This window comes from Brassica oleracea, chromosome C7 (assembly GCF_000695525.1).
Source record: "Brassica oleracea var. oleracea cultivar TO1000 chromosome C7, BOL, whole genome shotgun sequence".
Classification (NCBI taxonomy): Eukaryota; Viridiplantae; Streptophyta; class Magnoliopsida; order Brassicales; family Brassicaceae; genus Brassica; species Brassica oleracea.
The window spans coordinates 35338492-35351505 of NC_027754.1; the positions used below are offsets into that span (position 1 = coordinate 35338492).

General features: G+C 32.5%; 2 protein-coding genes across 6 annotated transcripts; both read left to right on the forward strand.

Moving 5' to 3' along the window:
* The first annotated feature begins 2547 nt into the window (after positions 1–2547).
* Positions 2548–4302, forward strand: LOC106301911. Of its 3 annotated transcripts, none has more exons than XM_013738393.1 (3): positions 2548–2703; positions 2786–3216; positions 3842–4302. In XM_013738393.1, exons 2-3 carry the CDS (start codon positions 2806–2808, stop codon positions 4010–4012), a joined length of 582 nt encoding a protein of 193 aa, XP_013593847.1. In that variant the 5' UTR covers positions 2548–2703; positions 2786–2805; the 3' UTR covers positions 4013–4302. The 3 variants fall into 3 exon arrangements, with proteins under 3 accessions (XP_013593847.1, XP_013593849.1, XP_013593848.1); XM_013738395.1 differs by having other exon boundaries at positions 2796–3216; XM_013738394.1 differs by lacking the exon at positions 2548–2703 and having other exon boundaries at positions 2710–3216.
* Positions 4303–6057: 1755 nt separating this feature from the next.
* LOC106301722 (probable polygalacturonase) lies at positions 6058–8536 on the forward strand. 3 transcript variants are annotated; one of them, XM_013738185.1, is made up of 6 exons: positions 6058–6369; positions 6603–6925; positions 6999–7119; positions 7210–7384; positions 7479–7549; positions 7636–8536. In XM_013738185.1, the coding sequence occupies exons 1-6, from the start codon at positions 6360–6362 to the stop codon at positions 8283–8285; spliced, it is 1350 nt and encodes a 449-aa protein (XP_013593639.1). In that variant the 5' UTR covers positions 6058–6359; the 3' UTR covers positions 8286–8536. The 3 variants fall into 3 exon arrangements, with proteins under 3 accessions (XP_013593639.1, XP_013593641.1, XP_013593640.1); XM_013738187.1 differs by having other exon boundaries at positions 6059–6365; positions 6614–6925; XM_013738186.1 differs by having other exon boundaries at positions 6061–6365.
* The last annotated feature ends 4478 nt before the right edge of the window (positions 8537–13014 follow it).

Sequence of the window (13014 nt, forward strand, 5' to 3'; positions counted from 1 at the left end):
CTTTCATTAAGATAAATAAAAAAAATATTATTCACCGTTTAAAGTGACTAAAATATCATTCACCTTTTAAAATGATTAATATTCATAAATTAAGTAATAATTTTTACAAAAAATAAAATTGTCAACATATGTTAAATTTTAATATTTTAGAATTATATATCATCTATTAAGTTATTTTTAAAATGACAGCAATATATTATCATAAATTATTATATATAAATAATATAAAATTTTATATTTATAAATGAAATGTTACCAGCACGGGTGTGCGAGTTAGAATCTAGTATACAAGTAAAAGTACTAGCATAATTAGCTTCAAAGTAACGGAACCATCGATAAATCAGCTTCAAAGCCACCGTGCGTTTCATCTCTCAACGTTGTTATCCTTCCCCCATGGTATTCTGTTAGACTCGTAATGGAGTTTACTGGATATTTTGCCCGTATTTCGTTAAATTAGCTAGCTGGATTTGTTTAACATTTCTAAGCTTCTTTTGTTATCTTAAATTTACAATTTTAAGTGGAAGTCCTTTTATTCAAATCATTTGATTAATATTTTATTAATGTTTTCACACCAAATTTCAAATTATACAAAACATGATTATCATCAAATACGTATATTAATAGTGAAGTTTTATCAGAAGTCTTCAACATGATTCAAGATTAACCAGGTTCGATGTGATGCAAATAGAACGGCTATATAAACATTTTTCTTAAACAAATAAAATTACTGCTTACAAAATTTATGTAATAATTTCCATCATTTGTAATCAAAATAATAATGTAGTTTTAACAAAATTTTAAATTCTACAATTGAATTCTTACATTCATTCAGTCTCTTTAGTGAATACTAATTTAAATTGTGGAAGCACCGTAGCCTATTAGTTAAGGTTTAAAAGCTTTTAAAGATTCGAATTCCAAACTATGTAATTTCTTACGTATTATAAGATGCTAAGCTTATCGTAGGTTCCAGAGTACTGTAGGCAGAACCATCGTTGTGGTTGTTTGCTGCGCAAAGAGCATGTCCATCGAAGATATCATATATGCAAAACGGTTCCTCGTTCCAAGTGTCTTGGAGAGAGTTTCATCGTGGAATCCTTATCTGTGGAATTGTTCATGTTGCAAATAATTGATCATTATACGTAAGTTAGAAATTATACGAGGTAATATGTTATCCAGTGTAAAAAAAACTGTAACACTTTTTTTTGGTCGAAAAAAATAAATTGTAACACTCAACTAGATCTCGATCCGCGCAACCACGCAGATTTTTGTTTTCATTTATTTTTATATAAATATTTTGTCTATCAATTTTTAAAACATAATAAGTTTACAGTATATTTTTTTCATTGAATAGATTGTTTTAAACTTTCACATGTATTTGTATCTTCTTCTATATATATCTATTTAATTTATACTATTTATAAATCCAATGGATCATCTATTCTTTAAATCCAATTATTAATAGCCCAATAAAAAATTCTGGTAAGTCTAAAATTTAAATAATAAGATTATAGATTAAATGTAACATGACTTTATATGAATATGTCCATTAGGTCCATTTTTTAAAAAATTACACATGAATCAAAGTTGTGACATTTGTTTTTAATGGGTAAACGACCTATTTCCACACCATAACTATCATATAGTAACAAATCCACATAAACTTTGCACCTATTCCCAATTCCACACAATTTAAGTATGTAAACCTATTTCTCCCCAAACCGGAAGTTCGAAACCCGACTCCCCCAGACGAATAGTTGAGTTGGTTTTAATGGTTTAGAACCTAAACCACACGTAATCAGAGAACCAAACCGATTTTAAAACCCCACCCAACCCTCCTATCCAACTACATACCCGACCAACACCTACTAAAGGTAAAAACAAAAAACAAATCGATTTCAGTTTTCCTAAGAATCCTAAATCGAAAATCAAAAACCTTCTCATCCATTTCTCTTTCTCACACACCCTGAGACAATGAGTAATGAGTCTGGAGCTAAGAATTCAGAAACCTCGTTCCATTCCAGGTTAACATCAGTCCATGAATCATCCATGTTTGATTTCTGAAAAAAACAAAAAAAAAAAACAAAATCAACAGAGAGGTCAGGGAATTTGGAAATTACCTGTCGTCGTTCTCCTACACTCTTCGTCGTCGATTCTTTAGAGAGAGGCACATATTTTTTGATTTGGGGATTTAGGGCTTGTGGTTTTAATTTTGGGTTAATCCGGTTTACATTTCTAATCGAGTCGTAATCGGATCATGTTAGGTTTATTTAGGTTAGACATTGGTTTAGCTTTAAAACACAGAATACTAAACCTACTTTAAGCCGGAATCTGTTGGTATTAGTTCGTTCTTCAAAATTCAGGGGGAGTCGGGTTTCGAACTTTTGGTTTGGGGAGAAATAGGTTTACATACTTAAATTGTATGGAATTGGAGTAGATCTAAAGTTTGTGTGGATTTGTTACTATATGATAGTTCTGGTGTGGAAATAAGTAATTTACTAGTTTTTAATAAGTAAGATTTAGAAATTGTCATAGGAAACACAAATGTTTATTCAATAAGCAATACGATCTTCTTGTTTCCTCCCAAACCTAAAACGCTTTATGTTCTGTCTAACGCCGTTTCGACGCCGTTTTGTTGTTTTTCGCCGGGACTCTCTCTCCCTCTGAGACGGTCGCTAATCTTCTTCTGACTCATTCCTCTCTCAGGTAAAAGCTTCTTCCTCTCATACCAATACTAATCTCCCATTTCCCCCCTTGCGTCTTGTCGATAGATCTGAAATCTCTGTAGATCCTTCCAGATTCACTACAATGTCTCTCTGCAATCAACTAAGCCGTCTCGTCAAGCAATCCCCTCTCACCAAACAGTCCCTCAGGTCTTTCTCCGCTGAGGCGGCGACTCACCACAGGCACCACCAGGAGACGCACAGCTTCCTCGAGCCGGAGAGCTACATAGGCAGCTGGGAGGCCCCGAAAGATCCCAAGGACGCGGAGAGGATGCTCGCGCAGCTTAGGAGAGACTACGCGAAGAAAGTGAGCCTGTACCGTAAGGACTACGTTCACGAGATTGAGATGCTTAGGGTGGAGAAGCAGCGCAAGGATGAGGCTAGGTTGGTGGCTGAAAGGGCTGCTAATGAGGAGAGGCGGCGTTTGAAAGCTGAGGCTGCTAAGGTTAGAGCTGAGGAGCGTAAGATCTTCCAGGATGAGTTCAGGAAAACCTTGGTACGTTTCCTTCTTCTTTCTTTACAATTTATAGGCTCTGTGTAGGTAAGTCTTAGTGTGTGTGAGATGGTTCTTGGATAATATAGAGGAAAAGGGTTTGGTTTCTTGAAAGTTTGGGACTTTTCATAGTTATGCTTCATAGTTTGGTATCTTTGCTTTGTTATCGACCAGTTGTAGAGAGATCTTTAGATCAGAGCTGGTGAAGTTGTTGGATAGTTGTTGCTTAACCTCAGGTGGAGGTTTTGATGAATCCTATAACCATTATCCTATCTCTGCATTAGCTCTTGTTCTGGTTCAGAGCCTCTTAGTCGAACAGAAGATGTAGGTGATGCTTTTGATGGGTGATTCTTTTGGAGGCTGTGAAACTTATAAGTTAGCGAGGTAGAGACACACACTGTACACACACACTCTTTGCAAATGAGTAGTCGGTGATTCATAAAATTCATTTCATGTAATCGTGACTGAAAAGTAACTACTCTAGGTTTCTGATTCTAGTTTGAGTTCCTTCTTTATGTCTCGTGGTCATAGATACGGATCTGTAATGGTCTAGTGCTTCTCTTGTGAGTTGTAATCTGTTTCAAGAAACGCCTGAAGTATTGACCGGTTTCGTGTTTAAAAATTGCAGATGAAAGAAAGAGCGGAGAAGCTGGAGTTCTGGAGAATGACGGGACTAAAAAGGGAAGATAAGAAGAAAGCGAGAAAGAAGCTATTGCATGAGCAAAGTTCATTGTGGATCGAGCCAAAGGAATTGGAGAAGAAGATTACGGAAGCGCTGGTTGACTCCACTACTCTCTAAACCAACGCCCACCTCTGTTCTGAATCCTTGTTTGAGAAAACAATCACCTTAGTGTTTTTTGTTGGAAACTGCTCTCTTTTATTCTTCGGATAGAGAGAGAAAGCGAAGGCGTTTTTGGCCTCTTTGCATTAAGCACATAAAGAGTGTTGGTGGATAAGTTTAAAAACTGGTCAATAATAAGGAAAGTTTGCTTTTCATTGTTGCCACTTAGTACATGCTTCCTGTGTAAACATTGTACCACGGATTTTCCCACGTTGTGGATTTGTGCTTATCGTTGTTGTTACTTGTTAGTGGTACGCGGAAGAGAGGCTGAAGAGTTTCTTGATCCTTCATTTTAGTCATAACCTGAGACTGAGTGGTATGTTCTAAAAGATTGCCTCACGCCTTTCACTTGTGGTTGCTGCATTGTGTGTTTGTATTTGTTTATGCTATTTGAGCAATAATAGTACTATTTACCATATGCTTTCATGTCAGTATTACTCGAAAATGTGATTTGTTTTTCTATGCAAGAAAGCATACTGAATGTGTTAATCGAATAGTAATGATTGACGCTATATTGATATGTCAAAAATTCGGTATAAAGGTCATATGCATGAAAACAATTCAAAATGAACCAAGTCCGGTTATATTCCCGTCCTATATATAGTTCTATGTTTTTTTCTGTAACACTGTGATTTAAAAAATGAACTATCTGACTTCGAACAAGAAGATAGAAACAAAACTGAACTATCATATGAATAAACTTTGATGAACGAGTGATGAGAAAAAATGAAAAATGAAACGTTAGAGGAAAAATATACATACAAATGACAGGCTGGCAAGTTAGAAGCATGATAGAAGTGGGACCTATTTAGCATCCAGCCACATGGATTTGAGTATTCCATTCTTCTCCCAACCGCAGTTTCCTTTCTTCTTTATATTCCCTCATTTAGTGCAAATCTCTTTCTATGTATTTCAAACTTTGCAAGTTTTTTCTCTCTTGTTTTTAACCGCTCATCCTCTTATCTATTTTCACATTTTTTTTTCAAATTTCGATGCTTTTGGCATAATTTATTCAGATTATATACTTTGTTCAATATTAGTTATTGAACATATATACATATACATAAAGTCTCCCAGCCTATATAGTATTATAGTCCTCCAAACAAGAAATTACATCATATGTTCATCATGTCTTTGTTTTAGAACTGAAAACACTTATTTGATTCTTGACAAAAAGAGTTTGCTGCATGGGTAACAGAAGAAGAATACGTGAATAAAGTAAAAATGGATAAGAGTATAGAAGTAAATGAATAAAAAATGCAAGTAAACTTGCCCTGGAGTTTGTTATCAGCCTAAAAGCATTTTGTATATCTTTTTGAAATTGAGATACATAAGAAAAGACATTACATCACATAAGTGTTTTTCTAGTCTGTAAAGAAGAAACATGAGTTAATAGAAATATGTTGAATAAAATTATCAGGACTGACTCATCAATGTGGACCGAAGAACTAGACGTCTAACCAATAACAGTATACCACTGACCGCGACGAAACAATGAAAAAGACATAATGAAACCAAAACACTGGAAAGGTCAAATATTGTTAAAATCATTTTTATAATATCTAAAAAAGAAAGAATTACAAGAAAAAAGACCAAACACATGCACTTCCCCAAATAAAACACAGAAAGATTAATTTCAGACAGCCATTTTTGTCTCTTCTTCTTCTTCTTCTTCTTCTTCTTCTGCTTCTTCTTTTTTTTCCCATGTGAGGTGCGAAGAGAGAAGAAAAGGTCTCTCTCTCTCTCTCTGGTATGTAGAAGATCTGTCGGCGAGAATACGTTACGTTTATTCTTAAAACTGTTTAGTAGCCAAGCAGGTATTAATTGCTTATTAGTGGATACTAATGATTAAAATTAGCTAACATTAGTATTTTTCAAAATTAAATTTACTTCCTTCTATATTATATTTTCTTACCACCTGTCATATTTCTATTCTTCTCCATCTTTTCTTCATATGCCCAATAATGTTATACGCATAAAAAAGGCTGTCATTCTGGCGTTAATCTTTTCCTACCTTATTTGCTTATATTTTTTTCAACTGAATTATATCATACTATAAAAATTAATAATTCCTCTTTTTCCATTTATCATTTATACTCTTTGCTCAATAAAAAAAATAAAAAAAATTCTCTCGTCTCTGTGGTCATAAGACTCATAACTCTTCTTCTTCTTCTTCTTCTTCTTCTTCTTCTTCTTGGCTCTCCTTCTGTTTCTTTCTCAGATCAGGAGGTTGCATTTGGCGCGTTAAAGTCCTAGCTTTTTCTCTCTTCGTTTTCTGACAGCTTTTTTGCTATTACAAATAAAGATGCCAGTAAGTACGTGTTCTTATTATGTTTACTTCTTAAGTCCCTTGTCCTTCTTCCCACGTGACCCTGTCTTGTCCGAGATTGGTTGGTTCCGATTGATTTGAAATGTTTTTAGTCAAAGCTTAAAAAACTCTAATCTACCATTCGTTGCCTCCTCGAGTTCGCTATGTTTCCATCAATTCGATGGAGCCGATCTGAAATTTGGAATCAGCCTGTGCTGATTTGATATATGTACTTTTAAGTGTTTTGTCAGGTGGCATTAGTTTTGCTGCTGGCATTGAGCGGTCTGATTCGAAGCAACGGCGCCGGGAACGTATGCGATCTTGGTCGGAGACCGAGCTCGAGACCACACAGTGTCTCAATTTTGGAGTTTGGTGCGGTAGGAGATGGTAAAACGCTGAACACGCTCGCGTTTCAGAATGCTGTCTTCTATCTCAAGTCTTTCGCCGATAAAGGCGGCGCTCAGCTCTATGTTCCTCCCGGACGGTGGCTCACCGGTAGTTTCAACCTCACCAGTCACCTCACTCTCTTCCTCGAGAAAGACGCCGTCATTCTCGCCTCTCAGGTTTGTTCGTGTGTGTGTGTGATGGTTTGAATCAGAGTCTGTTGCTTTACCTCAAACAAAAACTGTTATGTAGGATCCGTCGCATTGGCAAGCTGTGGATCCGTTACCATCATATGGACGAGGCATTGATCTACCTGGGAAGAGATACATGAGCTTGATTAACGGCTATATGTTACATGATGTAGTAGTTACAGGTTTATATATGATTTGATCCTTTTCATTTCATTTTATTTGTTAACTGCTAGATGAAAAACTCAACGTTACGTTTCCATGTGTTCTCATAGGTGATAACGGTACTATAGATGGTCAAGGCCTGTTTTGGTGGGATCGGTTTAATTCTCATTCTTTAAAGTACAGTCGACCGCATCTCGTCGAGTTTGTCTCTTCAGAAAATGTCATTGTCTCAAATCTTACGTTCTTGAATGCTCCTGAGTACACTATCCATTCGGTCTATTGCAGGTAAAAGATTGTGTCAGAAGATTCCCTTCTTATTATTATTATTATTTTAGATTTTTTTTGTAAAATGTTGACTCTGGTCTCTGATGTTGTGCAGCCATGTATACATTCATAGAGTAACAGCTAATACTTCTCCAGAATCTCCTTACACCGTAGGCATTGTCCCTGGTTAGTTGTTCTGTTATGGCTTGGCTTCACTTATTTGTTTGCTTTTACAATTGAAACCTTAGTATGTTTTTATTTCTTTTTTCAAGATTCTTCTGATAATGTGTGCATCCAAGACTCTACCATCAACATGGGCTATGACGCCATTTCACTAAAAAGTGGTTGGGACGAATATGGTATCTCGTACGCAAGACCTACTGCTAATGTCCAGATACGAGGTGTTCACCTCCGAGCAGCTTCTGGCTCCTCCATTTCCTTTGGAAGTGAAATGTCTGGTGGCATATCTGATGTCGTGGTCCTCGACGCTTACATGCACAACTCTTTATCCGGGATTGCTTTTAGGACAACAAAAGGAAGAGGCGGTTACATTAAAGAGATTGATGTTTCCAACATCCATATGGTTAACGTTGGTACTGCGTTTCTAGCCAATGGTAGCTTTGGAACTCACCCTGATTCAGGTTTCGATGAAAATGCTTACCCGCTAGTGAGTCACATCAGGTTACATGACATTGTTGGAGAGAACATAAGCATCGCAGGAGATTTCTTTGGAACCGAAGAGTCTCCTTTCACTTCGGTTGTGCTGTCGAATATCTCTCTGTCGATGACTAACTCTGGTTCTCCTGATGATGATTCTTGGAGATGCTTATATGTGGAGGGTTCTTCAGAGTCCGTGGTCCCTGAACCCTGCTATGAGCTGATGAGTTTTGAAAGTTCTTACGGCAGAGCTGCGGCCTTATGAAACCAAACTTCATCTAGAAAAAAGAAGCTGCTCATGGCCCCATGATTCATATTTGTTTTGTTAAGTTAGCAGAAAAGGTCAGATTCTTTTTCTTTATTCCCAAAATAAAATAAAAAACAGTGTGTAGAATTTTTACATGTTTTTGCAGCTTGTGAGATTCATATATCTGTACAGGTTCATTTCTTCATTCATGTGTAACCGATTAACATTTGTTCAGTGAAGATTATTCACATGGCTTAAGAAAAGATATTTCATCTACATCAACTTTGTTTTTTTCTCTCTCTCGAATTCTTTGGTTTTTAGCTAAGTCCGTAACTGTTAGAAAATATATACTTTTCTATGGTTGATAAAGATTCAGGTTTAATAGGAAAAATAATTATTTTCTTCTATGTTTTCAATATAACAAACTATCAAATATTAGTAGATTTATTCAAAACTCGACAACTTTAGTAAAAATCTAAACTTTCAGTTACTTACTGAACATTTTGTTTAGGGGAAATTATTCACATGGATTAAGAAAAAATTTCATCAACATCATATTTGTTTTGTTTTTTCTCTCTAGAATTCTTTGGTTTTTAGCTAACTAACTCCTTAACGATTAGAAAACAAATTATATTTTTATGGTTGATAAATATTCGGGTTCAACAAACAAACTAATTATTTTGTTCTATACTTTCGATATAACAAACTTTCAAATATAAGTAGATTTGTTAAAAACTATCAATTATAACTTCAGTACAAAATCAAAACTTTCAGCTACTTAGTGAACATTTTATTTAGTGGAGATTATTCACATGGCTTAACAAACTCCTAATAATTAGCAAACAAATTGTATTTTATGGTTAATAAAGATTCATGTTCAACAGTAAAAAAATTATTTTCTTCCATGCTTTTGATATAACAAGCTTTCAAATATCAGTAGATTTATTCAAAACTCTCAACTACAACTTTAATAAAAATCGAAACTTTCAGTTACTTAATGAATATTTTGCTCATTGGAGATTATTCACATGGCTTAAGAAAAGATCTTTCATCAACCTCATATTTGTTACTACAACTTTAATAAAAATCGAAACTTTCAGTTACTTAATGAATATTTTGCTCATTGGAGATTATTCACTTGGCTTCAGAAAAGATCTTTCATCAACCTCATATTTGTTTTGTTTTCCCTCTCTAGATTTTTTTTTTTTTAGCTAACTAGCTCCTATAATTAGACAAGTTATACCTTTTGGTTAATAAAGATTCGGGTTCAACAAGAAAAATAATTATTTTCTTCCTTCCTTTCAATATAACAAACTTTCAAATATAAATAGTTTTGTTTGGATGTCAAAAAAAAAAAAAGTTTTGTTTGAAACTTCAACTGCAACTTTAGTAAAAATTGAAACTTTAAGCTACTTAATCAACATTTTGTTTAGTGGAGATTATTCACATGGTTTAAGAAAAGATTTTTCATCAACATGAGATTTGTTTTGTTTCTCACTTAAGAATCCTTTGAATTTTAGCTAACTAACTCCTAATTATAAATGATAAGGGAAACTTAAAATGCTTAATTGAATTAAGCTTACCATTGACTTTTTTAATCATGTGTTTGTCAATTGAGTCATTGGGGACTAATGCACCATTAGCGTTTACTAATAACGTCGTTATAGTTTTTTCATGTGCATAAAACATATGAGTTTACTTCAAAATTGTACAGGTGAAGTACATTACTAGCCACACATAAGAAGATAGTTTGCAAGTTTAACATAAGCCTTTGATACGAGATATTTATTGCATTTAAGTCGTTTAACTGCATGGAGAGATGACTGGTTTTGTGGGATGCTACAACTCAACTCAATGATTTGCGGGAATAAACTAAAACTATTATCCACCATAGTCAATACATAAAAATGAAATAGCGTAGGTATTCGTACTTGAATTGACAAGAAGCAACTGTTTTTTATGAGACTCATTATGAAATCAAGTTAATTAACATTTAAGCAAATTCAAAAATCAAAGTGATTGAGATTTCATTCACACTGGAGCAATATCCTCTGGAATTGTCATCGTCCACACGATGGATCTCTCAATAGGATTAGGGGCTACACAGAAAGTAATGCCTCATAGAACTTTGAAAGCAAAGTCATATGTTAATAGTATGCTAGAGGCAACGGTGTCTATAATTAAGTCACAAAATATCCAATTAAGTGTCAAAATATCCAAAATAGAGAAAACATCTAAAATATATGTTGAAGGATAATACAAACAATAGATAACTTCATTACCTCCAATGTATTTTTAACCACTTTAGTCTCAATCTCAGCAATGATGTGGATTTGATGACTAACTTTATCTTTTTCTATTTATGCTTTTCCTTCTTTAACTTCTTACGCTAAGCTTCGGCTGTTTTCAGTAATTTATTTTGATGGAAGATGGAAGCCAGTTAACTATTCATCAGGAAAAAAACAAAACAGAACAACCACGTAAAGAACACTTACCTCTTTTCTTAATTTCTTTTCTCCATTACACATATTTTTCTTCTTTGGACAATTGTTTTTTTTTTGGCAATTCTCCACTCGAACGAATTGTAGTTTTATAAATTCTTATCTGCCTTTTTTTACTTATGTTCTTGATGCTTATGTTTTCTTTTAATTTTCTTGGTCAGAATCTACCTAGTTTTTGGTAAATCAAAATAACAGAAATCATGTAATTTCAATAAGAGTAACACAATATTACTAAAACAAAATGAAAGAAACAACAGTAGCACTCCCTGAAAATTGGAGACACAAACTTGGCTAAAAAGCCATACAAAAAATAGAGTCATTGACGAACGATATATATTTTTTTATGGTTGATAAAGATTCAGGTTCAACATGAAAAATAATTATTTTCTTCTATGTTTTTGATATAACAAACTTTCAAATATTAGTAGATTTATTCAAAACTCTCAACTACAACTTTAATAAAAATCGAAACTTTCAACTACTTAATGAATATTTTGTTGAGTAGAGATTATTCATATGGCTTAAGAAAAAATCTTTCATCAACATCATATTTGTTTTTCTCTCTCTCTAGAATTCTTTGATTTTTAGCTAACTAACTCCTAACTATTAGAAAACAAATTATAACTTTATGGTATATTAGGGTTCAAAAAAAAATTCCTTCTATACTTTCGATATAACAAACTTTCAAATATCAGTAGATTTGTTCAAAAATTTTAACTATAACTTTAGTAACATTTCAGCTATTTAGTGAACATTTTTTTAAGTGGAGATTAATTATTCACATGGCTTAAGAAATTCTATACATTAACATCAATTTTTTATTTTCTTAATATCTCTAAAAGTCTCTGTTTTGATCTAACTAAGTCCTAATAATTAGCAAACAAATTATATTTATAAAGATTCAAATTCAACATGAAAATAGTTTTTATTTCATGCTTCGGATATAACAAAATTTCAAATATCATTAGATTTATTCAAAACTCTCAACTAGAAATTTAGTAAAAATCAAAACTTTCAGCTACATAGTGAAAATTTTGTTTAGTGGAGATTATTCACATGGATTAAGAAAAGATCTTTCATCAGCATTAAAATTGTATTGTTTTCTCTCTAGATTTTTTTTTTCGTTTTTAGCTAACTAACCTAATAATTAGCAAGAAAATTATACCTTTATGGTTAATAAAGATTCGGGTTCAACAAAAAAAATTATTATTTTTTCATGCTATTGATATAACAAACTTTCAACTATTAGTAGATTTGTTCTAAATTTCAACTACAACTTTAGTAAAAATCAAACTTTCAGCTACTTAGTTACCATTTTGTTTAGTGGAGATTATTCACATGGCTTAAGAAAAGATTTTTCATCAACATCGGATTTGTTTTGTTTTCTCTCTCTAGAATTTTTTTGGTTTTTAGTTAACTAGCCTCTAATAATTAGCAAACAAATTATATCTTTCTGGTTAATAAAAAGGTTTACCGAAACAATATTTTCTCCCATGCTTTCGATATAATAAATAATAGGTAATAATCCAGCTATGAGCGGAGTGAGATATTTTATAAAACATTTATCAAATTAAAATTTTAAAATACATATATTTTTGTAAAAATATTTACTTTTTTACTAAAACTAAATATTTTCATTAATTTTTTACTTTTTTACTAAAACTAAATATTTTCATTAAAAGTAAAAAATATTTACTTTTTATCAATTCTAGTATGATACATATTACTAAAATTTCAAAATTAAAATATTTATATATTTATACGGTAAATATTTTAATTTAAATGATATTTTATATTTAATATGAATATCAATTAAATGAAACTTTCTACTCATATAATTTATGATCATTTGTATCTTGCTATAACAAAAATTTAAAATAAATTATATACCTACAAATATTAATTATATTTAATTTTTAAATAACTAAATATAGTAAAAATACTATTTATTAACAAAATAGCCAAATATTTTTATTAGAATATTGTTTCTTTGCTTAGATATATAGTTAATGTATACGTGATTTTTTTTTCTACTCAAAGTAATGCAAGCCGAAATTATAGGAAATAAAGGGAGGAGAAGTTATAAAATACCAAGTCTCGTTATATATATATATATATATATATATATTTTAAATAGAGAAAAAGACAAAAATAACACTAAATCAAGTTTATGTTCCCAAACTAGCACTCAAGGTCAAAAGTCACAAAAATAACACTTAATGTTTTATCAAAAGTCACAAACTTAG